Source organism: Lutra lutra, chromosome 4 (genome assembly GCF_902655055.1).
Source record: "Lutra lutra chromosome 4, mLutLut1.2, whole genome shotgun sequence".
Classification (NCBI taxonomy): domain Eukaryota; kingdom Metazoa; phylum Chordata; class Mammalia; order Carnivora; family Mustelidae; genus Lutra; species Lutra lutra.
The window spans coordinates 97,604,046-97,630,558 of NC_062281.1; the positions used below are offsets into that span (position 1 = coordinate 97,604,046).

The 26,513-nt window shown below is 48.8% G+C and overlaps 1 protein-coding gene across 5 annotated transcripts; it reads right to left on the reverse strand.

The window, feature by feature from the left end:
* Positions 1-1,722: 1,722 nt before the first annotated feature.
* On the reverse strand, positions 1,723-25,795 carry MAB21L3 (mab-21 like 3). 5 transcript variants are annotated; one of them, XM_047728361.1, is made up of 7 exons: positions 25,449-25,795; positions 24,184-24,429; positions 15,195-15,335; positions 12,138-12,429; positions 8,945-9,123; positions 8,271-8,465; positions 1,723-3,690 (listed from the first exon to the last, which is right to left on the reverse strand). In XM_047728361.1, exons 2-7 carry the CDS (start codon positions 24,229-24,231, stop codon positions 3,457-3,459), a joined length of 1,089 nt encoding a protein of 362 aa, XP_047584317.1. In that variant the 5' UTR covers positions 24,232-24,429; positions 25,449-25,795; the 3' UTR covers positions 1,723-3,456. The 5 variants fall into 5 exon arrangements, with proteins under 5 accessions (XP_047584317.1, XP_047584315.1, XP_047584318.1 ...); XM_047728359.1 differs by having other exon boundaries at positions 25,341-25,795; XM_047728362.1 differs by lacking the exon at positions 25,449-25,795 and adding an exon at positions 25,015-25,328.
* Positions 25,796-26,513: the final 718 nt, after the last annotated feature.

Genomic DNA, 26,513 nt, shown 5'->3' on the forward strand with positions numbered 1-26,513 from the left:
CTGGACAGTGAAAGCGGGAAAGAAGGGGCGACACTTGCAAGAGGAAATGGAGGACATAACAGGCACTGAATGGAAAGCCATCCCTGAGACACTGGGCGACATGGCTCCAACACATGAGAAGTTGAGAGATACTTCTTCTGGTAAGCAAGAGGGACAAAGGACAAGATGGGTTTGTGGAATTCGTGGTACAATTCTGCCCATGTTTTCCTTTGATGGTTTCTAATCTGTTCATGAAGAATTTACACATGGGATGGGGGTCGTCACCAGGACTGGCTGAGAGGTAATGGCCATGACGAGTTGGTGTCTAAAATGCGAAGCACGTATGCCACGCTTACTACATGCCAGGTTACGAAATGAGGAGCTTCTGGCATCCATTATTCTGCTTATTCCCCTCCTCAGAGCCCTGAGGTAGCTCCTCTCTCCTCAGGCCCAGATTTGTTGCCCAGGGTCACTATCTCAAAATATCACAGACTGCATGGCTTACACAACAGAACGTTATTTCCTCATGGTTCTGGAGAATGGAAACCCAAGATGAGGGTGTTGGCAGTACTGGCTTCTCCTGAGGCCTCACTCCTCAGCTGGCCGGAGGGCCCTTCCTCCCTGCACCCCTGCCCACAGGTGCCTCCACCCCTTCTCCACAGGAATGTCAGTCCTGGTGGATTGGGGCCCACCATAACGGCCTCATTCTAATCTAGTCACCTCTTTAAAGGCCCCATCTCCAAACAGAGTCAGATTCTGAAGTGCTGGCGTTAAGGGCCTCCATGTACAAATTTTGTCGGGAGGAGGGGGAACAGAATTCAGCCCCTAACCATACGCATGAAGAAATGGAGACATAGAGAGGGATGAACTTGCCAAGGGCATACAGTTGTGTCAGAGCTGAGACGCAAAGGCAAGCAGGTCAACGACAGCGGCTGACTACCAACCAGTCCACCTGTGCCCAGACTGGACATGAAAACAAAAGGTCTTTTGGAGAATTTAAAAAATAAATAAATAAACAAATACTGCCTAGAACAAAGGAGTTAATATCAGACTTTTCAGAGCCAGACACTCTGTCCCTGCAAACAGAGTGGATGGACTCCTCTCTCGTGGGCTCCATTTTAAAGTCTGAACTTTAAGCACCAAGCCTGTAATTGCTAGCCAAGGTGGCCGGAAAGGTCAGTCATTGAGCATCAACTGAAACCCTTCTCCCAGAAGCCAAATTTAAGTTTATGGGCTGAGGAGGGCGCCACCTACTGGGCCCTGAGGGGTATGGGTGGGAAAGACGCTCTTTCTGTAGGCTGTCCTCCATTGCCCTCTGCTGTCCAGCAGAGGAACACCCAGGAACCCACAGATTCCAGGAATCCTGGTCCTTCAAAGACCACTGGTGGATAGGGAAAGGTAGGGGCAAGAATCTACCGGAATCTGGTCTGTGGAGGATGCCAGTTCCACTCCTCTCCATACACATACACATATTTCCAATCAATGGTCCAGACAACTTTCATTTCTTGGCATTTGCGACTGTACAGCTATTTCCTAAACTTGCACTGGGCGCCTAGGGAGCTCAGTCCGTTAAGAGTATTAATTCATTTCAGCTCGGGTCAAGATCTCAGGGTGATGAGATCAAGCCCCATGTTGGGCTCTGGGATGGGAATGGAGTCTGCTTAAGAGTCTCTCCCCCTCTCCCTCTGTCCCATTTCCCCTAACAACAACAACAGTAACAAAACAACCTTGCTTCCGTTGTTTTCATCATTAAAAAAATGAACTGCTACCTTCTAAAAAATGACGTTTCCCAAGGCCCCAGAATATGAGACTTTGAATGCATATACTGATAACATTGGTTTGTTCATTGTTTCATGTTTTCAAAAATTATAAACTTATCGTACGTTTGAAAGGATTTTTTTTTTCAACATTTTAAAACCATGATTTCCTATGCCCCCAGCATATGGTTACAGTACTTTTGTAAAAAAAAAAAAAAAATTCAATTTCAAAAAGTCAGTAGTTCATGCTTTTAGAAATTTCAGTGTTCCATACTTGGGAAACATGTTCTAAGGGATAAAGGATTCCCTTGAGTTGAGAAGCATAAATAAGTGCAGGGAGAAAGCAATGACCTGCTCAAGCCCCCAGAGTTCCTGCCCATGTGCTGCACTGGATGTGTGGCCCTGTGGACGACAGTGAAATTCAGAATGGGGGCTTACTGTCTTTTGGTGCGTCGACTCTCATGTGGGTCCCTCAGCCCCCTTTATGCAGTCCCCAGAATGGACATTTCAAATTCAAGTCATAAACAAATAAACAAAATGCAAATCAGATTAGAATACCCTACTGCTCTGAGAGAGGCCAAAGGTCAGGACTTTAATAACAAATTCCTGACCAGCTTTGCGATGTCAGGTGATCTGATTCCAGCCCTGCCCAGCCTGCCCTGGCCACGCTTCCTTTCCCCTTTAGCTGTTTGCATTTTCATCCTTCCAGGAGCTTTCTGTGGCTCTATTTCAATATTCTGTTTGTTTCCTTCAGGGCAACTTGCTACAATTTGCAATAATTGTGTCTGTGTATTTGTCCTTCACTTCTTGTCTCCATTAGGTGCTGAGCTCCAACAGGTCTGACCTTCGACCGTTTCATTCTTGGTGATACTCCCGGTGCCTGATGAGCATGTATTGATCGCCCAGTGAATGAAGTGAGCAAAGGCAGGTGTGGAGAGATGACACCAAATCCTTCCATGTAGGTCATTGTTCTGAGTGCATTCCCAAAACACCTGGCTTGGGGCGCAAGGCAACGGGAGCCCTGGCAAACAGAGCTTTGACCCACACTACTTGTCAAAACCACCTTCTCCCTACTTGCAGGACAGCCCGGAGGCAGACAGAACCACAGGCCCCGAAACACAGTTCAGGAGAACAGGAGGGCAGCAGGCGCACCAAGCCATCAGATGCAGTCATTCAATGAGTGGTGTTGGGACCCATCCAGCCAGAGGCAAACACTGGCTACCAACCAAAGAATAACACTTTGTGTTGCTCGTGTCTTTCTCCTAAGGGGACCCCAGCACGGTCTCCCAGGCTCACAGCCCTGCTCTGACAAAGGTATTTTCACAGCTGCATTTTACAAATGGAACAAGAAGAACCGTGGCCAGTGGGCTAGAGACCCACTCTTGGGCCACAGGCCTGGCCTTCCAACGGGTCCTGTCACTGTTCTCTTCCGTAGATAACCGGAGCCCAAGCAAGGCAGAACCCATTCAGTGCAGTCTGTCATCAGCTCAGAATCAGTGGCTCGGGGAAGCCTGCGGACAGCTGTCCCCAAGGGAGGTAGCTAGTGAGGGCCGAAATCCTGGCTCCACGGAGGCCTGGGTCAGCCATCTTGGGGTACAGTGCTCCTCTCTTTGGCGCTCCTGGGTTCTTGCACTCTTCTACGCTGTAGGATGCTTCTGTCCACGGAGAATGAGGTCAAGCCAGGATCAAGTGTCCAAGGGCCTCCCAGGCAGGGGGAGCTTCAGGGCAGGCTGATCTGGGGGTTCTTCAGAAAGAGGGCCAACCTCTGGGCCACAGCGTCCAGGTCGCCTGAGTTGGCAGACCGGAGGAGGTTGCTCTTTCGCACGAAATAGTGCTTCAGAAAGTGCTGGCTTACACACTTGTGCAGCTTCCTCACCAGGCGCAGGAAGGCTTTGCTGAAGACCCGCCAGTCCTTCGGGTGCGGGTACTTCTCACAAGTCCAAAAGAGCACTGTCTGGGGAAGGAAGAGGTGCTGTCAGACATGGTTCCGGGCCACAGAGGAGAGTATCTTCAGGAACGTTACCCCGCTCACATGGCCTTGGAAGAAGGGAGAAGGGGGTCTCACCCAGGGCAAGGAGAATCTGCTGTGACTTCACAGCCCCCCTTCAGGTGCGCTCTTGGCCTCGTCTGGCCAGTCTCCTGTGCCTTTGTTATTGTTTCTCTCGCCACTGACATTTCCGGTGACCAACACTCTCCTTAAATCTGCAATCCCTCCAACCCTGGGCAGATGGCTTTGCCTCCTACTTTACAGGGAAAATGGAAACCCTCATGCTAGCAAACCAGACAGTTCTAGCCATTTCTGCCTTCAGCACCCTCTACCTCTCTTCTCTGCTTGACTGTCCCACCTAGCCGGGTGAACCCCAGGCAAAGCTTGGGGTCCCTCCTTCTAGGAGCTGTGACCGAATTCCCTCTTTCTCACAGGCTCTCGAAACTGCTCTCAGCTCTCCTGCCCCACCCCCTGTCCCAGGGCCCAGCTCCCTCCTAACCTCTCATCCCTCTGCAAGTGCAGGCTTCTCAAAACAATCAGCTCAATTATCAGTCGTCATTTCCCCTCCTCTGATTCCCATCTCAATCCACTGCCATACGGACTCTTCTGCCATCAGGCCTGAGAAGCTGCTCTCTGTGAGGTCCAATGATCTCCATGCTGCTAAGTCCATCAGGTCTTGCCCCGCCCTGGCCCTACCTGACCTTTCAGCAGAATCGATTCTCCCACTCACAGCCTCTCTTGAGTCCTTCTTCACTGGCTTCCAAGCCACCACGCTCCCTGGATTTCTCCAGGCGCTACAGCTATGCCTTGGCATGTTAGCCCCTTAACTGCCTCCGTCTGGAGTTTTGGAGGATTGGTTCCACACCCTCTTTCTCTTGTTCTCTCTTGCTTCCTTCCTCAGTGGCCTGAATCCCCACCAAACACACGGAAGTCACTTGTAGTTTTCTTTCTCCAAGCCATACTTCTCCTCTGACCTCTTCCTCACCTGTTATCTCTTGGAAATCTCAAGGTTATCTCCATCAGCCTGTCCCAACTGAACTCCCGACTTTCCCACGTCCCCAGAGCTGCTGTCTAGCCAGTCATGCGAAACCCAAGCCGGGAGTCACCCTCCCTCACCAGCTTCACCAAGCCCCCCAGTCCTCCAAAGGGGTTCTTCCATCTCCCCCTCTTATGTTCATCTCCACGGTCATCCTCCTCTTCCACCTCACCCGGACCTCTGTCCCCATTCTTGTCCCCATCCTGTCACCACCCATGCTGTAGCCAACATGATCTTTTTTGAAATACAAATCCATGGTTCTTCTTGTCTGAAAGACTTTCAGGCCTTCTCCTGGCTGGTTAATGAAAAACCACAATTCTTCAGAGGGTTTTGGCTTGCAAGGGTGGGGCCCTACCTTCCTTTCCAGCCTCTGCCAGCCCTCGGCCTCCCTCACTCTCTCCTTCCAGCCCCACTGGCCTCACATCGCTCTCTGCTACCCCGGAAGGACTTCTTGCACATCCGACTTCTTCTGCTTGGAACACACTTCCTTCCCCAATTTGTCCAGGACACTCGTCCATCAGATCATATGCCCCTACGAGACTGTTCGACACTCTCTTCACCACGTACTTCTCAGAATTCCCATGACCACGGTTGCCGTCATCTCTGTTATTTATGTATGTGATCCCCTACAAGGCTGTAAGCTCTGTGCACGAAGAGGCCAATACCTATTTCATGGCTCTGATGTCACACAGCACCCAGCAGAGGAGCTGGCCCATGGCAGGCAGTCAAAAATGTTTATTGACTAAGGGAAATAATTCATTAATATGATGATCTGGATATTAAGCATTTTTTAAAGAGAGCCTCTATGAGAAAGGAAAACAGCAGTTGCAACTTCACAGCAAGATCCTGAGTGTGTGTGTGTGTGTGTTTAAAAATTTTATTTATTTGACAGAGAGAGAGAGAGATCACAAGTAGGCAGAGAGAGAGGAAGAAGCAGGCTCACCGCTGAGCAGAGAGCCCGATGTGGGGCTTGATCCCAGGACCCTGGGATCAAGACCTGAGCCGAAGGCAGAGGCTTTAACCCACTGAGCCACCCAGGCACCCACTGAGTGTGTTTTGATATAGATCACATTGTGCAACGTGAATGAGCTGGCGATAAAGCCATGCTATCAAGATAACCTAGACACCCCTGCTTTAATCCCTCTCGCAGTTAAGCTTTTATCTGCCTAAGCAAACCCGAAGTGGTTAAGCTTCTTAGCATCAAACCCCTGTGCCTTTGAGTGGGTTTTAGGAAGAAGCAAGCCAATGAAGGATGAGCTCTTCTTCACACGAAGTTGCTTTGGGGGAGAGCTGCTTTGGGGAGGAGGCGAGAACCTCCTCAGACCGTGTCAGACTAAAGATGGGGTGACGACGACTCCTACACCCTTCCTGAGGCTGTTTTGCAACCCAGCTCTTCTACTTTCCCCAGACTGAAGTCTTGGCAAGGATCCTGCCCACTCAAGCCATCATCCGGGATGGTGTCTAACAGCACATGGTCACCAGCCACATCCATCATTATGTCTAAAGGTGAGGACATCCTGGACCAAGGATGGAACACTAGAAGAACAGGCAGCTAGTACTACTTCTGTCTGTCCTGCCCTTCTCCATGAGTACCCACCCCCCTTCAACTGCCCCTTCTTGAGAATGCACGATTCTGCACTCTGTCACTGAGTTAGGGAGAACTGAAACAAAGCACATTTAAGGAGTTGCCCTAAAATCCTCTAGTGATGGAGAAGCCACTGGAATAAAAATACATCCTTGCGTGTAGTGCAGTTTGGACAGCAGTCAAGGGATGGGAGGCAAATTGTGGCCCTATTCAATCTTGTCTAAAATGTTTATGTCACTTAATATGTTTCCATCCATCTAACTGTGAGGCAGTGAAGTCATTGGTTAAGATCTCGAGGTTCCAGATGAGACAGAATGGGACTTGCTTCTCAGCTCGGACCCTTCCCAGTGTGGCTTGTAGGAAGGCAAGCGAGCAAGAAGCCAAACCTGCCGAATGAACTTGACCATCCTCAGCAAGCACATGCCCTCAAGAACAGGTGGGTGTTTTTAGGGGAATGTGCGTGAGCACATACTGAGAATGTTGAAACTCCAGCGAAAGGCCCCGGGGTGTGCAAATGATATATTAACTAAATCTTGCAGAGGTCAAAGAGGACAGGATATTAGGAAAGAGGAGAAAGAAAAGCAGAGACTACTGCCTTCATGGGGGAAAAAAGCTGAATATGATGTGAAAGCATTCATTCATTTGCTCAACAAATATTTATTGAGCAACTACTGTGTACACAGCACTGGGAGAGATACTAAAGGTGCAGTAGTAGTTGCTCTTCAAGAGCTTACACTGGAGCTGGAGGAGTTATCCATTCAGAAGATGGTGGTCCCCTGAACAAGAGGGGGCACTAGCGGGAAGGCACCGCACAGACAGGCAGCCTGTGCTCACCTGTGCAAAAGGTCAGGGAGAAGCTCCCGGACACACATTAGCTAGGCTTGGGCTGTGCTGTCTCTAAGTCCACCTGCCACCTCCCAACATCAGAGCGCCACACAGCATGTTCCATGAATGGCCTGTTCACCATGTACCGTTGGGAATTTGAAAAAGAGGAGTTCAGGGTGTGATGGAATGCCCCCTCCCCAGGGATACCGCGTGATGTCCCAGCCCGGGCCAGGGTCTGCTGCTCTGGGTCTGTTTTCCCCGGTGCTCCCATGCTGTGTGATGCCATGTGTACCTGGGGGACCACCTGACAGCCCGTCTCCCCCACTGGACTGGCGGCTCCAAGGGAGCAGGAACCACTTTCCATGTTTGCTCACCTGGGACCTGCACAGGTAGCGCACACAACAGGTGTCTGGCCCACAATAACCTCAATAAACATCTGCTGAACGAGTGAGTAAAGGCAGTCATGAATGTATATGGTTGGGTTTGGGGAAGGAGGCAAGGGCCGCAGAGGAAAGGGAAATCCCTGCCTGAGGATCTGGAACCCGGAAGTTCCGGTCCGCAGCCATGACCCCATGGCAATCACCACTTCCTGGTGTCCCCTGGTGGCCATGGCCTCACGAGGCTGAAGTGGAGACCCAGGGAGTCCTAATGCCAGGGAAAACATGAATTCCCCCAAGTCAAGCCATTTGCAAGCTGTCCCCAGACTGTTGGCTTCTCAGGGGCAGGAGCCATACGGTGAAAACGGCGCTGAACCTCAGCATGGTTTCTGGCACACAGTGGGCACTCGTGTTGGTTTGGTGACTGAAGTAAGTGGAGGGGAGAAATAGAGAAGAAAAAGAGGAACCGACCAAAAGGAAAGAAAGAGGACAAGAGGGCCAAAGAAAGGAGGAGGCCATTCAGCTTGGGCAGGGCTGTGGTGGGCACACAGATGGCCCAGGGGGGTCGCGATCTCACCAGGCAGCAGTACATGGGATGGCCAATCAGGACACCAGTGCCCTCTCTCGAATCTGACTCATATATACACCCCCACCGGGAGTGGCTCCGGCCAGCGCGTGAGGCCCCCAGAGAGGATGTACCCACACTCGGGGTGCGCCCTCTCACCTGCAAATGGTGGGACGTGATGACCGGCCTCCTTCCTGGACACCAGACGTCCTCCTTCATCTGCCTCAGGGCCCGGAGACACTTCCTGCGGCAGCCCCCATCCTCGTCCAGCTGCTCCAGCAGCACCTGCTCAGCCTGCAGGAAACTCAGCTGCCAGTGATAATGGGAACAGGCCAACAAGGCAAACCCAAAGGACTGGGAAAAGAGAAAAACACCAGGAAAATGAGGAGGGGGAGGAGGCTTGCCATCTCTGAAGCTATCCACTACTCTGGGGCGGGGTGGTGGGGGGAACCTGCCACTAGGCAGGCAGAACCTCCCACATGGGGACGTGAAGGCAGGCTCAGGGCAAACCCCTTCCTTGTGCACAGGGAATGGGAGAGGCTGTGTCCATGTTCCCGCAGGCACTGGTTCTCCAAGCCAAGCCTGCACCTGGAAAGCTTGTTAAGACCCAGACCGCCCGGCCCTGCCCATGGATAGGAGCAGAGCCCAGGAATCTGCATTGCTAACAGGCTCTCAGGGGCCGTTGCGGACTGTGGGGCCCCCACCTGGAGCACCGCTGCTCGAGGGAAAGCTCATTTTTCCCTTCCAATGCTGGCTGGCAGTCAGTGATGCTGCGGATGGGTAAGCTGTGAGTGCCTCTGCTTTGGGGAGCTAGGCCCTCCGCTCCCCGATACCTTGATGCACTCCACTCTCTGTCGGGAAGGCCAGCGCCTCAGACAGGGAGGCCACCGAGCTTTCGCAGACCAGGCAGTAGGGATCTCCACAGCGGGGACCAGCTCTAGCTCCACCTGCCCTGTGGTTGTTTCCACGGCAACCCAAACTGCAGAGTGGCGTGTTAGCATGCTGACCTTACCTGGTGGGAAATGACAAAGAGGCAATGAGAAGAGAAAGCCCAGCTCCCTGTGAACGTTCAAAGGAGGAACTGGGGAGCAGGGGCAGCGAGCAGCTCCCTGTGCCTGGTGGGGCAGCTGGGCACAGGTTGGTAGCACTCCAAAGCTGGGGTATTTATGGCTAAACTAGACAATTAAGTGAATATGGATAGAAACGTTGCTAGCAAATCTCGTGGTGGGTGACTGTTGCTTTTTCCTTTCTCCCCCGCCCCCAGGGCTTTTATGGCTCCTTTTCTTTGAAAGTAATAAGATTCTTTTCAGAAGGCTCAACTGAAGAAAAGAGACACAGAAGACAAAGGAAAGAGGGACTATTTGCTAGTAAAAATGAAATCCAACCATTCTTCTACGCCCCCTCCATTGTGCCCAGATGTCCTGACCTTGTTGGGGACAGCATTCCACCCAACTCATCCATCTGCCCCTGTTCTGCTTAACCCGTTCCCTACCCGACTCCCAGTCTCTCGGACGGCATCCTTTCCACCATTCAGCATTGTTTTCACCATCCATCAAGCTAGTATGGCCTCCAATATATTTGTCATCCCAAGCCCTTGTAATTATAAAATGCTTCAAAGTGTGTCATCGCCATTGGCTGAAAGGGTCGAAGGAGTGGGAAGAAGCTCCCACTACCTCTTCCAACCAGGCAACGAGAGGAAGAGAAAAATCAATGCATCTGGGACCATTTTCCAGCTCCTGTACTAGAATTCATTGCTGATCTGCGCCCCCCTTCTTTCAAAAGATGCACAGTTGTTTTTTTGTTTGCCTTCATTACAGATAAGGATAAGCTGTCTCGATCAGGATCTATTATTTTTCTCTTGTTTGCTCAGAGAAGAAAATGGAAGCTCACTCATTAATCGTGTTAAGCTATTCAAAAGGAAAACATTCTTCTTCTTGGGCTAGCGTATGATAAAGAGGTTATTGTCTGCATCTCATCAGAGCTGCCCAGACAAGAACAGGACGACGTCTGGCACCCTGGCATTATTTACTGAAAGCATCTCATCAACCTGGCCCATTTGCAAGGTCTCATTTGCACTTTCACTATTACCACTGTTTCAAAGTGAAGAGGTCAGCACATGCTGGAACCAGCCTGCCCCGTCCACACCTCACTTCTGCCCTGGCTCTGCTTGCTTGGTGTGTGACCTCCCGCATGTTAGCTCATCTCTAAACCTCAGTGTTCTCATCCGTAAAACAGGCAGAAAAATAACTCTGACTCTCCAGGGTTGCTATGCACATGACAAAAGCATCCTATACATGGTAAGAATCCATTCGACATGGGTTAATTCCATCACGGAAACTTTCAGAACAGTTCTGTCCAGACAAGTAAAAGTACATTCAAATCCTTTTCTTTCTACACATGTGGAATTGCGTCCTGTTCAGCACTTTGGTTTTCCCTTCATTATCCAGCATATGGATTTTTCCCAACTCAGTGTGTACACACATGTACCGCATTCTTAAAGGCTGGACAGTGGACGAAAGGCAGAGATAGTACAATTTATTTTGTCAATCTCCCTTTGTTACTGACATTATTTCTAGTTACTTTCTATTACAGAGCCTATGGAAATAGACACCCTTGTGCCTATTTCCTTCTCATCTGTAGGAATCTATTTCTAGAACTGGAATTGTTGAACTGTCAAGTCAAGCACATTATAAAAATAAAAACAGACTAATCGCCCTTTAAGAAGTAGGCACCGATTTACATTTCCAAGAACAATGCTTGAAAAGGCCTTTTGTACCACACTCACCCTTACCCTGAGCATGATCCCACATTTCATCTCTGTCCATCTATTAGGTGTTTTAATGCACACTGCTTGAAATATACATTAGGTGGAGCATTTTTTCCTGTTTTTTGTTTGTTTGTTTAAGATTTTATTGAGAGGGAGAGAGAGAAGTATGAGTTGGGGACAGAGGCGGAGGGAGAAGGAGAAACAGAGTCCCTGCTGAGCAGAGAGCCTGATGCAGGGCTTGATCCCAGGACCTCGAGATCATGACCTGAGCTGATGGCAGATGCTTAACTGACTGAGCCCCCCAGGTGCCCCTTTTTCCCACTTTTTTTTACTACTAGTTGTTTATATTCTTTTTCTGTGAGTCTTTTTTTTGGGGGGGGTGTCGTGATTTCTATTGCTCTACTTGTATGTTTTCTTATTGGTTTACAAATATTCTTTTATAACTAAGGAAATTCACCACTTTTCCCAGTGTGAAATACACTTTTTTTATTCTGTGGGAACAAAATGTGTGTGTGTGCGTGTGTGCACACATGCCCACATGGTAGCATATAGTTTAAGATTTGCGGACTGTCAAATTTAATCAGTTCTTCATGGCCTCTCATTTTTGTGTTTTGGCACAAGTCAGTGGTTTCTGAATGTGGCAACTTAAGACACTGGGGGACTGCAGCCAGTTGGAGGGTGAGATAGAAATGTGCTAGTAACAATGATCTGTGGCTTGCAATTTGCTTTTTATAAAGCATACCCAAGGTTTTAAATTCACATCCAGGAAAGGGTGTGCAAACCAAAGGTCATCGTATCTCTGCCAGGGCAGTGATCCACGGAAATCCAAGCATCCTACTCTTGGGTGTCAAAGCAGAAAAAAGAGCTAATTCACATTTCGGGGAGTGAACAGATATAAGGAGCACAAGGTTATTGTCTCAATTTAGGGGCACGAGTTTCAGGTCACACTTAAGCACAGGTTTTTTGTTTTTTACTTTTTTAAAGATTTTATTTATTTTATAGTGAGAGCAAGAACATGAAACAGCATGAGTGTGAGGGGCAGAGAGAGATGGAGAGAGAGAGAATCCCAAGCAGACTCCATGCTGAGCGTGGAGCCTGATGCAGGGCTCAATTCCAGGACCCCGGGACCGTGACCCGAGCTAAAACCAAGAGTCAGACGCTCAATGGACTGTGTCACCCAGGCGTCCCTAAGCAGAGGTTTTATAAAGCTAAAAGGAAATGCCAGAAACTGCCCTTTGTCCTGTTCTTGATCAGCTCACCTGAAAGATGACAGGTTCCAATTGCATTTTCTACCAGCTTCCGGAACACCTGGAGGACCCTGGCGGGCACAATATCACCCTCAATGTTCACATCCGCCTCATGCCACTGCCACAGGCTCTTCATAAACTGCTCCACCTCCAGCCACTGCTGCAGGCCCTCCGGGTCCTGCAAGGGGCAGGACAGCCTCTTGCCCTGCAGCGTGTAGTAACGCCAGCGTTGCTCCCTGGCCTCTCTGTACCCGGCCAGGCCCTTCACTGGGATGGTGACCAGGAACTGGCTGGGGGCCAAAACCTGGGGTCAAGAAAAGAGACAGGAGTGTGAGTTCACGGACTCCAGAGGTAACAGCAATCTCCGGGGCACCAACCTGTCAAACTGGGGAGCTCAACGAACCACTCAACGCTTGGCAATGTGCCAAGATGGACAGAGGGCTGCACCTGCCCGCTGCAGGAGGGTTCCATCTTTGTCCTGCCACTAACCACAGTAGTGCTTCAGGCAGATGAGTTAATTCACTGAGTCCTTGGTGTAAGGAATCTGCAAGGAAAAGAGTGCCTCTGACCTGGAACTCTAAGAGGTACCCAAGGGGGAGAAGAGAAAGCAGGGAAAGGAAACAGTATACAATGAGTTCTGCACATACTAAGCACTGCAAGCCCAGGCATTAGACAAGGTGATCTTCCCAGTTCCACGATGAGGTGGGCTTCATTAACATTTCCCAGATGAGGAATCTAAGGCTGAGAGGGGCTCTGACATCTCCCTGAGGACACACAGCCGGTTAAGTGGGAGAGCCAGAATGTAAGCCTAAGCCCTCTGACGGCTTGTTCAGGGCTTGTCATCTATGTTGGGCTGGCTCTCAGTCAGGGAGGAATGACCTGGGCTGGGTGAAAGGTCTGGTAATGGGAAGGGTTGGGAGGAAGCAAAAGGATTCTGCAAAATGTCTCCCTATCTTTTGGCCCGTACTGATGGCCCACGGCCAGTATTAATGATCGGTCCTTACAAAATCACAGGTGATGCAAGGCAATTGCTGAGACCATGGGAGCTACTGAGATGATTCTAAGTTTCATAAAATTTAGAATAAAGCAAACAATCAGAATCTACCTATTCCATTTCTACAGGTACCAGTGAAGCAGAGGTCAGGGTCAAAGTGGTCAGGTCCAACAGTCCAAAGGGTCAAACAGATTGCCCAGCAGTGTGGTACCCCCAGAAGGAGCCTGACCTCTGGCCACAACACATGGAAGCCTACTCCACACCGCACCTCTTCCCATCAGTCAGCTGTGCACTTCAAGGGCCGCCTCCTTCTTGCAGAAAGTTCTGACCATAGTACTTGGTTAATCTTTGCTCAGGGCCCTGTCGTCAGCCAGTTCATGGGTGAACACCAAACTCTGCCTCATTCTCAGACAACAACAGTGTGATGCTTTAGATAATGGATCCATGTGACTTCTGGTGCCCACAGAAAGGCGGTGGGATTTCAAAAGGGAACATATCGAAACTCTGGCACTCAAAATCAATACATACTTTGAACCCACCTGCACGAGAATTCGAGAACACCACTATTGTGTTAATAGTCACATAAATGATGCTTAATTAATACTCGCCGCATTTGTTCCAAAATAAAATAAAATCAATTTCATATGCTCCACTCCAACTATTTCAAAATTTAATATGCAGGACACGATGTATATAAATGCAAGATCCATTTTAACCTAAGAATTCAAAGTGAGATCACAGAAGGAAATTTCCTCCGATATAATTCTAGGGAAAGTGTTGTTGTGGGGTGCCTGGGTGGCTCGGTTGGTTGAGCATCTGCCTTCAGCTCAGGTCATGATCCCCGGGGTCCTGGGGTCAAGCCCTGCATCGGGCTCCCTGCTCAGAGGGGAGTTTGCTTCTCAATCCATCTCTGCAAATCCCCCTGTTCATACTCTCTCTCAAATAAATAAAATCTTTAAAAAAAAAAAAGTGGTGTTGTGTTTCTACTCCTAGTCACTGGTCTCTAATGATCTACTGCAGGTTGGAAGGGTGATAAAAGTGGGCAAACGATGTTATGTTGGGATCCAATCTAGTATTAGAATTTTTATCCTGGGGTAAATTTCCCAAAATCTGTACTCTGTCCCCAAATACAGGTCCCAGATTCTTGTGGGTAATCCTTGTGCCCAACAACCTTGGAATGTTCTGGACCAGCAAGGGTCTTCAGTTCAGGCCCTATTTCTTTTACTCATTCATTCATTCATTCATTCACTGAAGCTGAGTGTCTGCATGGGCCACACACCATGTTGGGTGCTAGCAATGGAGCAATCAATAAACATGATCTTTACAATCAAGGAGCTTATAGTCTTGTGTGAGAGATAGGGCATGAATACACATATATTTAATACATGCAAAAGGGGTTCTTATGAGCCATAAAGAAAAATCAAGATAAAGCAGCACAGGGACTGAAAAGGACTCAGAAGCCCACTTCCCTCATCTCTGAAAGGCAATGAGCCATGTCTGTTCCTCGAGGCTGTTTGCAGGTGTGAGGAGGCCATTTCTGAGAGAATGGTTCGGTGCTGCAGGAAGGCTGCCGTCACACATGGGCCCTGGTGGCTTAGAGTCCTGTCTGCAGCAGGGACAGGGGTTGCGAGGCCACCCCTGCAGTTTCTAAGGTCCGCCTCCTCCCCCACCTCTGCAACCCAGACTCTTACTTTCAACCCTTTTCTCACAGGTGCCTCCAGTTCCTCTCCCCAGGTCCCCCTCTATTAGGCAGGCACTGCCTACACGGATGTGTGCTTAACTAAATTTCAGCCATTACAGCACAGCATGTTTGGAGTCCGAAGCCTCGGGCTGAGTTCTGGCTGTAGCGCCTAACGGGACATCAGGTCATCTGACTTCTCAGAGCCTCAGAAGCAGGGGCTCACATGACACAGCAACTCTGGAGTGTGTGTGTAAGTGGCAAATACTAAAAGGACCTGCAGAACACGAAGGATCACTGGTACCCTCGGCTGGGTGATACCTGCTGCACCGAGACCCGCCCACCCATGTACCTGACTCCCTGGGTGGCGCTTAGAGAGTAAGTGAGACCTGCTTACCTTGATGTTCCCATTGTACGTGTCAGAGTAAGGGACAGCCTGGAATCGAATGTCTTGGTGGCTGATTTCTGCGGTCAGGTGGTGGACGACCCTCTGCACCTCCTCCACAATCTGGGAGATCTGCTGGCGCCTCTCATCCACCTGGATGGGAAGGGATGAGCACAGCAGTCATTCCTGGGGTGGGGACCGGGCACTGGCATGAGGATGTGACATAGAGGCCCAGCGGTGGGCGACCATAGGAGCACAGGCAAACAAGCCTACCCTCCCAAGAACCCCAGGGGACATGCACCTAGGCATGGTGGCACTCGCTGGTGGCTCAGTCTCTCCTCTGAAATAGAGGCAGTCATCAGCATTTACCCAGCGCCTGTGTGCAGTGGGTGCTGGGGCACAGCAGTGAACGAGAGAAGAGCAAACAAGACAGACAAGTCCTCATATATACAGGATATATGTACATATGTGTATATATACACACATACACGCATACACACACACAGACACATATACGTATAATCTAATATCGGGAATGATAAATCCCATGAGACAAATAAAATAGGATAAGGGACTAGAGAGTAAAAGGGCTGCTTATTTAGATCAGGTGGACACAGAAGGCTTCTCTGAGGAGGCGACAGCAGATCCCCTAAGCAGGAGCATGCCTGGCAAGGTTCAAGGGCCGGCAAGGGGGCCCCTGTGGTTGGAGCCTGGAAAAGGGAAAGGAGGGTGACGGGAGATGAATGTAAAAAGGCTGGCATGGCATCCCGCGGGGCTTTGTGTGCCGTGGTGAGGCTCTAAAATGGGGTAAGAGTGGTTGCTGTCCAGGCTGGTGAAGATGAAAGGTTCAATGTGTGTAATCACAGCGCAGACGCTTTCTAGCCTTCTGTTGTCCATAAATGGTGACTCTTTTGGGCCTGGTACTCTTGCTACTAGACCTGACAGAAAAGGCACATATTTATGTTCCCTCAAATTCACACTGCAAGTTCCCAAGAACAGGAATTATCATCAGAAGGTTGAGCACTAATGTTACATACCTTCACAGATACTCAAGGTCTAGGGAAATAGGTGCTTGTGGAGAATACACAGCACCTTTAGTAAACTCCAGGGAGTTTGGAAGATCCAAATGAAGAAGAAATGGGAAGAGTCCATTTGTGTTTTCTGAATTGGAGGGGGGGGTCCATTCTGTTGCTCGTGCTGGTGCCCTGACGAGGGTCTCCCTTGTGGCGGGGGAGGGGAGGCAGCTGACCGGGGCCAGGAACTGACAGGAAGCAGTATCAGATATATCTAAATGCAGTGTCATGGCTGTTTCTACGTATTCTCCAGTCATTTAAGACACCCATAAATTAGTCAAGAAAAATGTCTAAGTCTAGGAGATTTCTAACTGTTTTTCTAAATGAACTCATCATCAGCTGGTCCAGTCATCTGAGACCTCATACCTCTCACCAATAAACCCAACAACCATATATGGATACAGTACACAAAAGTGCTCATGTACCCATGGTCTATGTCACGTGTATAAAGTGTGTCACATATATAAATTAGTTCATTAATAAATATTTATTTAGCACCTCTGTGTGCCAGGCACTCTGTGACACGCAGGGGCACAGCAATGAGTGACACAGACATCGCCATGGTCTGCAGTAGTGGGTAAGATAGGCATAGGGACTGAATAAACATAGGGCCCACGATAGGGAAGTGAAGGGTTCCCCTGGGTTCAAGGGGGCAGGTGGCCTCATCTGAGGCCTGAGACCTGCTTTAAAGGTTTCTATCCCCACACAGGGGACCATCTTTGAAAAACTAGTACTTTCCAGATGCCTAGGAGTAACAAGAAATGTAAGACAAGGCTCCTGATCTTAAGGAGCTTAAATCTCCCTGGAAATACATGATATACATGAAATAGTCTTTTCAAAACCCATGTTTTGACCTAAGGGTCAAAGGTCTTAACCTTGCCTGACCTTAAGGATAATGATCATGTCTATGTAGTTTTTTTTTTTAATATCTTATTCATTTATTCGACAGACAGAGATCCCAAGTAGGCAGAGAGGCAGGCAGAGAGAGAAGAGGAAGCAAGCTCCCTGCTGAGTGAAGAGCCCCATCTGGGACTCGATCCCAGGACCCTGAGACCATGAGACCATGACCCAAGCCAAAGGCAGAGGCTTTAACCCACTGAGCCACCCAGGTACCCCCCTATGCAGGTTTTTAATATCATATTCTTGCCATCGGCACCCACTGACTGCTCTCATATGTCCACCCACTACATTCATCCCAGGAGGGCACCTTTCTTAAGCATTTGTAAACTATCAAGATCCTGCATCTTCTAGAGTGTCCAAGTGGAAGAGAAAAGGTGGTCATGGAGGGGGCAGACCCTTTGCCATGCCAAACATAAAGGAGAATGCTTTTAGTAGCCCATTTTAAAGGGTCCCCTACAGGGTCGGACTCTTCTGTGTGTTGTGATTCAACTCCACATGATCAGTTGGGTTGAACATTTTATGCCAGGTGCTGTGTATACGTGTCTGTATGACAGAACAAGACAAGGAAACTGGAAATTAAAGTCACGGCCATGTGGTGCTGGGCAGAAGTTTGTATGGGATGCTATGGGTATACAGAAAAGGGAAATTTCATCTCATCTGGAAGCTGGGGGTCCTTCCTGGAGGCACAGCATGGAGGAGTTATATCTTGAAAGATTAGTAAGAGTTAGCTAGAAAGAGAAGAGTGTGAGGGTTGTTCTAGAAAGAGCAAATGGCAGGTATCTAATACGAGGAGCATAAGGCGAGAATGGCAATGGTTTCCGTTTTGCCAGAGAAGAGAGTGCCTTGGAGGAGGATGGCGAAATGGGAGAATAAGCAGCAAGAGGTCTTGAAAATCAAGGAAGAAGTTGTTCAAGAACAAAGTCAACAGTAAGTCCCCAATGAGATAGGGCCCCCAAAAATGTCCACAATGTTTGGCAACTAGAACAGGATCGATGTGTTCAGGGAAGGGGTGGGTACTGAATCCAGACTGCAGTGGGTGAAGGGTAAGTGGGAGGCGAGCAAGGGAAAACAGGTCAACTCCTTCCTCCAGAAAGTGGGGCCAGGGAAGGGGAAAAACAAAATAGGGACACCAACAGGTTTTTTCAAAACACATAGGTTTGAACATGTTTAAATGCTGAGAGAAAGGAGTCAGTGGGGAAGAAAAACACAGCAGGGAGCAAAACCACTGAGTCAGGGTTTCCCAGCCAGAGCATCTTGCAAATCCAGAAACCTGGTAAGCAATTCACCTTGGCACGTCACAAGGAAAGAGGCATAAACACACATAAAAGGGTAGGCGTGCAGGAATCTGAGAGATTTCCTGTCTGAGGACTGTTTTCTTTACAGAGCGGGAGCCAAGGCAATGTGCTATGTGTGAGGTGGAGAGGGGAACATAGGGGACTGCGGATTGACAGACTTTGATGTGGAAATCACATCTCCGAGGAATGGGTGCTGTTCAGGCACCTATGTCAAGACTGCCAGGCACTCCCAAGACTCAGCTATTGGGGGATCCATGTGGGTATGGCATATCGGGGGACTCAGCTCTGAGATGGTCCCCACAGCTCAGCCCTCCAAAGGTAACAATGGAGGTGCTAAGGTGAGGGCTTGATGGGCAAGATCTGGAAAAGGATAAAGGACCAAGGGAAGGTTTCTATGGTGGACCATGTTTTCTAGCTGGGGAAAGAGAATGGACAAAGCCATTTAGTAGATGATGGAACACTGTACAAGTTCAGGGGCTCCAAGTCTGATCAGGAATAGCAGGAGAAAGTCATACAAGGCTAACTAGATAGAACCCCACAGTCAGAGTGGTTGGGAAATAGTCTTCTCAAATACCTAATTCCGTAGACTGTGTTGAGGACTAAGGCTCAGCCACAAATCCTCCAAGTCCACTGATGGGAGTTCATAGAACTCAAATGTCAGCAACATAGTGGTTAACTCTGTACGTGCAAGTATACTTTATTTCCTGAGTTGATAAACTAATGAAAGATTCATCACCATATTGACATTGTCAAATAATTTTTTTTTGAGAGAGAGAGAATAAGCAGGAAAAGAGAGGTGGAGGGAGAGAACCTGAAGCAGGCTCCACACTCGGCACAGGGCCCAATGCAGGGCTTGATCTCAGGACCCTGAGATCATGACCTGAGCCAAAATCAGGAGTTAGATGCTTACCCCTCCGAGCCACCCAGGCACCCTGACACTGTCAAATAATTTTTAACTGATTAAAGCTTGAGAGACAAAGTGTGTGTGTGTGTGTGTGTGTGTGTGTGTGCATGCACATAAACACACACACAATGAGTGGTCTATTGGACAAAGTTCTCCACTGTGAATCTCTTCTACAAATTCTGCCCTCACTGGATGGTAGAATTTTCTTACTGGGCATAATGAGGCAGTTCACACACTCCCTGGAAGACACCTATATTCTCTCATTCATTATACATCTTTATGACCTGTTTCGATTTCTGAAAGTAAAAATCAGAGTAGGCTCTAGAGCCTAGAGCCACAAACTCTGGTTTTGATTTCCTTCTTCCATTACTGCTGCCACCGTTTTGACTTGGTATCTTAGAACTGGAAGAGACCTCAGAAATCACCTTGTCTGGTGTCAACGTATAGGAGTCCACGGTGATGGGTGGCTCTCCTAATGTCACATTGGCAGTTGGCAGCACGACTGGCCCTAAGCCCAGGGTCCCTCACTGCTCTTTCTGTCCCTCTGTGCCTTACCTCCGAGTGGACGTTCCCACAGTCATACCTACCTTTAGCCTCTTCCTGAACCTAACCATGCCCTCCATTTGAACTGAAGTCAAGGCTCATGAAGTAACAGATCCAAAGTCTCCATTTCTTTGGGCATCACTGACTGTTCTGACACCCACAGGCACCCCAGGGCAGCACAGCAGGGTCCTGAGTGTGGGGTTCCACCAGGGCTGTGGGGAAGAGCCCTGCTTCTGATAGGCCTCCCTCCCCCACTCTCCCACCCAGTGCTCAAGCCCCCCAAGTCAGGTAGCAGCCTCTTCCCTGCAGGTGGTGATGGGTCGCGCCCCTGGCTCCACTTCCTGCCCTAGGTTCTTCCCTCTGCACCTCTACGGACCACACCCTTCAGCAGCCCCAGAGGGACTTAGGCTGAAGGCTTCCCAGGCTCCATCCCACAGACCATTTGTCACTCTCTTGGTGTCACTCACAGCCCAGACACCCCAGGCAGTTTCCCTCGCTCCTCTGGACCACAGCCTCATAGGTGGAGCAAGAAGATTCCATTTCAGGGTGTGGAAAAGCAGGGAATGGGGCCCGAGGTGGCTCCACGGGGACTGATCTTGGGGGAAGAAGGAGGTGCCACCACAGAGACCTGTCACCGGCCAGAGCCCAGAAGCCCTTTCAAGTGGGTCCATCTTCAGGGAGATACCCCCCTTGAGGGGGCCCCATCACCAGACCCATTCCACAGCGCAGCTTGGAAACACATGGTCATTTCAGAAGAAGGAATCAAGGCACCTGCTGTTCAAACGTGACCTCAGTGCGGGCCTGAGTTTCACTCGCCTCCCCCAGGGATTAGTTCAGTGAAAAAAGGTGTGCTTTTCTTTTTAAAAGGCTGCATTTGTGGGCGGGACAGAGCATGAGCAGAAATGAAGTGGGTGAAATTAGCCGGGCCCATGACACAGACGCGGTTACCCTCTCAGTCTCCCCTCCATCCCACTGACCCCAGAAAGTTACGCCACACCTGTTAGCCAGCAGATTCGGGAACTCTAATGAAGCAGAGTTTCCGTAAGAAGAGTCATGAGAGGCCCCCTTGAAGGATGCCCTGCGGTTTCTGTGTACCTGCCCCCACACACGTACACACCCCCAGCCCAGTGTCTGGCCCACTGTTGCCCCACACATCATCTGCTACTATTAATAGCTCGAGTGAGGAACAATTTACTGTTTCAAATATAAATGAGTGAGAATTCAAGGGTATTGCCTATCATAACAGCATTCTGACTCACTTGCATTCCAACACGCTTTCTTGAGACAGGCAGAGGGGCAACACTAGGCAGCATGCCAGGAATGTCACACAGGTCTGGCCACGTGAGCATGTGGCCTGTGTCACTGTCACCCACTGTGAGTGCCCCTGGGGATAAAAGGCTGAGAACTTCCTGCCAGACATTTTAATTCTGGAGCTGCATTAAATCCAATAAACAGGATCTTTAAAAAAAAACAAAAATAAAAAAAGCAGGACGAGCATCATCTCTGTCTTCCTGGGTTAATGATGGAAAAGTCTAGTACGTATACTAAAATTGGAAGAAAAGTCTGAAAGGATGGAGATGGAAGGTGCTATCTCCAGATGAAATGAGGCCCTGCACCATCATATCCCCGTTTTCTCAGACCCATTCTTCCCCGAGCAACATGTTGGGGCCCTACAGGTTCCATACATTGCACAAAAACCAGACCAACACCAGCACCACAGAGCAGGGACGGGAGGCCCTCCCGTGTACAAGACCCTCCCTGAGCTCTAGCTCCCTGGAGCTACCCCACAATCCTGGAAAGTGGCTGCTAGGATTATCCCCATTTTACAGAGGACGAAATACCAAGTTCAGACTGTGTAAGGAATTTGCGCTGGGTCCCGCCTGAGACAGTTTAGTTCCCGGAACGGTGATCCACGCTGTGCACCGTCACACCTGGCAGCCCACATTCGTAACCACTGCACTGCTCAGCCTCCCCAGGGACAAACTGCGGGGCCTGAAACCCACACTGACTGCTTGAATGGGGTTCCCTCAGCCAGAAAGGCCTCTCCGTTTCTCCTCCACTTAAAACCCAATGCGTGCTCTCAGGCTTAGTCTCTACTCCTCTTGCTGGGCCACGCCTCCCGCCGAGAGCCAACACTCCTTGGTTCTCCTCCAGCACCCTGTGGAAATCTCGGTGTAGCCCTGTGGTCAGCCATGTACTGTACCAAGCATTTCCCTGTCTGCACAAGAACAGCCTCCTTTTACACTTGCAGTTCTGTGCGAAATCTGCAGGCAGGAGAGGGCCATCCTTAAAGATATTCCAGATACACTTTCCCTCTCAGTTCACAGACCACATCCTGGTCCTGGGTTTAGGGCATGGTGTTTTGCACACAGCAGGTGCTCAGTGTGTGTTTGTGGAGATACAGAGGGATTTAACAGAGCAAATACGGCTTTGGAGTAAAACGAATTTTCTTACTGATACCTCAGCACTCTCACTATCTAGCTGTGTCACCTTGGACAAGTTTTTGGGGGTATGTGCACGTGTCACATAGTGGATGATAAGTCCAATGAGATACTGCCTGGACCTCAACCTGCCAGCACCTTTTACACTATTCTTGTATTAGCTTCACTGAATCCTAAAGCTATTCTGACCATGTATGTGCAAAGATACTGTGTGAACATCAAGGGGAATGAAGATATCCAAGACACTACCACCCCCTCCAGAAACTCATAAACAGTAAAAGGAGATAATATTTATGTGTCCACCCAAGAGAGTAACAGGAAAGGTGTCAAGAGTCAATATACAACTGATTGTCAAATAAATATTGTCAGTAATAATTACGACCAGTTCACAGGGAAACCAAAACATTCTGTGCTAGGGTGTCAAAGAAATCTCTCGAGCTAAGGTTGGCTCTGAGTGGAGTCTAAAGGATGAATATGAGCCAGAGAAATGGAAATGGAGAGGAGAGAGGATGTCTCCCCTGGCAGAGGAGAGAGGGGAAGCTCGGGCTTAGACCTTCTCAGGGCACAGTATCTGTGGACAGGATTAACAGATTGACCACCTTTGGGGACAGAAGGGGGATGCACCTGAGAAGGAGGGCTGAGGGGGGCGTAGGAATGCCACAGCCCGCCACCCCTCCCCAAGAAGCCTCAAGCACATGCTCTGTTGGACTGACACTCAACCCACACTCAAGCCCACAGTTACCAGGCAAGAAACTGGGACCTGTGGTTGCCAGATAACCTGATGTTTTCCTTTTTCTGGAGAAGATGGAAATCTCAGTTTCTATGCAAAATCCCGCTATTATGAAATGTTTGTAACAAATTTGAAAAAAATTTAACAATACTCCACAGGCCAAAGAAAACCTGTGTGCAGGCTGGAATCAATGTATAGAGCACTGTTGAGAATTTCTGCTATTGGAGATACTGGGAAACAGCGTGGAAAGATACAGTGTTACTTGGATGCCAGGCTAAAAAAACTTGGACTTTTTCCAGAAAACACAGGACTATGGGAAAATGCCAGCTCCCCTTCCACTTAAAAGAGTCCCCAAAAGGGAAAACAATGGGAAATTACTTTGTTGGGTGTAATTTTTATCATCTCACGTTTCCCCTATTCATGTAAGTGGTTTACCTAAGAAATCAACTTTACTTATCACTGTGATAATGAACTCTGCTTTGTTTACTTGTGAAGGCATGTCCGTAATTTTAGACCAGTCCCTAATCTTAGTTTAAATGCTTTAGCTTTACTGGTGGCTCTGTGCCTTAAAAACTTCATCAGTAAATGGAAAGGCTGAATTAAGTCAGATAATATTTAAGGTCCCTTCCAGTTCTAACAGTCTAAGAGTCTAGAAGAATGTCAATTAACTCTTAAAGGGTATGTACTAAAAATATGCTATACATTTTTAAATATAGCAGTTTTATAGTTTCCAAAAGGTGTTCTTAATTTCATTTACTCTTTTTTAATGACCCTATTATTTCAATGACCCCCATTCGACAGAGAAGAAAGCTGAGGCTCAGGCTGGTTCGGGGCCTTGCTCATGACTATGCCAGGTTCAGCTACAGAGCTGGAGTTCCAACCCATGTTCTAACTTTCTGTTCCACACTCTGTACCCAATGGCTTCTGGCACTAGAACCTCAGAGAGAGGACGGAGATAAGGTAAGCCCTAAACACTCTTAGGGGTGATGGTCTTGGGTTCCTGAGGACCACTTCATGGATCTTTGAAAGCAGCCTGACTTCCCTTCTGAATTCAGGTTGGTGGGACCTAAGGGGTGGGGGCGGGGGGCATGGGAGAGACCCGCACCTGTCCTTACCTTAGCCAGAAGGCAGTCTTCCAAGTCTCCTGCAGTCAGGGATTTCATGGCTTCTTGTTCAGTCCTCAGTGGAGCAGCAACATTTTGGTTTTTCTGTCAGTGGAGGACAACACTTGCAGGTTGGTTTCCCAAGAATGTTAGTCTCGGTGCTAAGTTTCTTTGAGAAGGTATACATGGACCAGAGACTGGCCTTCCCAGGTCTTCCCTCCAGCTCTCACTTCCAAACTGGGAGCATCTCTCTGTCATCTTTTGGGGATTTTTTTTTTTTTTTTAAAGAAAAGGAATTTTAAAAGAAGAGTTGATGAAATTGAAACTGAATTTGAGTCCAACCTAATTTGACTCGATTTAGCTCTACTGACAGATGCTTTGACCGAAGGGCAATTTCCCAAGTTGTATTTCCCACTCAAATACTTAAAAGCTCCATTCAAGATAGAAATGCTCTGTAGTTGGCTTCTTCCCTGCCTTTTAAGTTTCTTGTCCCAACACGAGATGCACCTTGAAGCCCAGTATCTTATAACTCCTTGTTCTTATGCTGTTGACAGTAAACATTCCTTGCTTTCCAATCCAGAAAATCCCCCAGACTGATTTACCTTCTTTACAATAAACAAATAGGGAACTGCCAAACTACCAGCCAGGCACCCGCCATTTGCCTACAAACAAGTGATTAGGTCTCATCAATCAGATCCAGGCACAATAATTTGCAGATGGAAAACACACACACACACACACACACACACACACACACACACACACACGCACACAGGCACAGATACAGAGAGGCACCCACACCCAGGAACAGCAGGACAGGGATCCTTCAGCTCACCTGCTGACCTTTAAATAAAATCTCCCTCTTCCCATTTGAAAGCTGGCAGTAAAAATAAAGTCAATGTAAACAGGCCCCTTGAGAGTCAAGGAAACACTCTTGTCTGCTTTTGCCAGCAAAACCATGTTGGAAAACAGCTCAGGCAGTAAGTTCCCAGTCTGACTGGCTGGGGCCAGTTTTATTAAAGAAAAAAAAAATTTCACAATGGCTTGATCTCCCTGAAGCTGGTAACCATCGGAGAATACTGTCAGATGATCTAAAGAAATTGCGGCACTTCCGGGAACCCCGCTCACTTCTAAGCACTGTTCTGAGCAAAGGTCTTTTCCAAACCCACCTCTGAGAGCTCAGCCTAGGTGCCTCAGACACTTCGCTTTCGGTATTTGCATATCTCCATGCTGTGCCCGGGGTTGAAAGCCACACCAGAGCTCCCTGCTCCACCCACCTCATTAATCCCAGCCTTCACGCCTGCTGCTATAGATCCCCTCTGTGAAATACTGCAGTCAGTTGAAATAGTCTATGTAAATATTGCGAAGGTCCCCTCTTCAAAACTGCCTTGATTTTCCATTTCCTTCTCTTTGTAACCCAGTCTCCTTCATTTGATAGCAGATGCTCCCGAATAGCTCAGAATATTCTTCTCTAGGCTTATCACTGGTCAGTCATTCCAAACTCAGGTTTTTCACAAACGGAACACAGAGCCCGCCTCTTGGAATTTCCTGCAATTCGGAATCCTCTCTCCACCTCATTTTCAGCTTCACCAAAGTCCTGCTGGTCCTGTCCACCCCACCCTACCTCCACCCCCCGCCCCCGCGCTCTGGGGTTTTGTCCTTACTGCTGCTTCACTGTAATCATTAACTTGGGATTCCCGGTACTCTGAGGGGGCCTCTCCTACAGCTTTCAGCTTCCCCCCCCCCCCAGACACCTGTCATCAGATATACAAACTTGCATCATTCTGTGCCTGGGGCCCTCCTTCCTCCATGGCCCCAGCCCTGCCACTGATGGGAATGCTGAAACTGCGATTCTTCTCTCCCTAGGGCTCAGTGGTGCTTCCGGGGTGTGAACAGGGAAACCAACCAGCAGGCCACCTGTAGATCCTGGGAGAAGGAAGAAGTCTGTGCTCAGGGTGGCTCACTACATTCTAATTTTACCTGGATGCCATACCTGACAATCAGAAGGTTATATAAACCCAACCAGTTCTCTGCTCCCTGATAGAGTTCCTCATGGGCAAAGTTTCCAATAGAGAGGACAGTCCCACAGTGGAGGCCCTCTGACAGATTGGCGAAGAAGACCTTTCTTTGTAGATAGAGATCTCTGGCTAAGTGGCTTTTGGATTAGCAAATATTTATTGAGCAACAGGCTGCCGAAGGCACTATGTTGGGCCACAGAATGGGATTCAAAGTCAACTCAGATTCTCCTCCTTTCTGGGGAAATAAATATTCTCATTTCTCATGACTCATACCAAATGCCAGTACGAACCTGTAAACCAGCTTTGGCTCCATTTCTGTTGTGA

Coding starts and splice junctions, on each gene's coding strand:
- MAB21L3 (XM_047728361.1), bottom strand. CDS start 24,231: ATGAAATCCCTGACTGCAGGAGACTTGGAAGACTGCCTTCTGGCTAAG. Junction 9,124..12,137: donor TGGAACCTGTCATCTTTCAG/GTGAGCTGATCA, acceptor ATTTCCCACCAG/GTAAGGTCAGCATGCTAACA. Junction 3,691..8,270: donor TCACGTCCCACCATTTGCAG/GTGAGAGGGCGC, acceptor TTCCTTCCCCAG/ACAGTGCTCTTTTGGACTTG.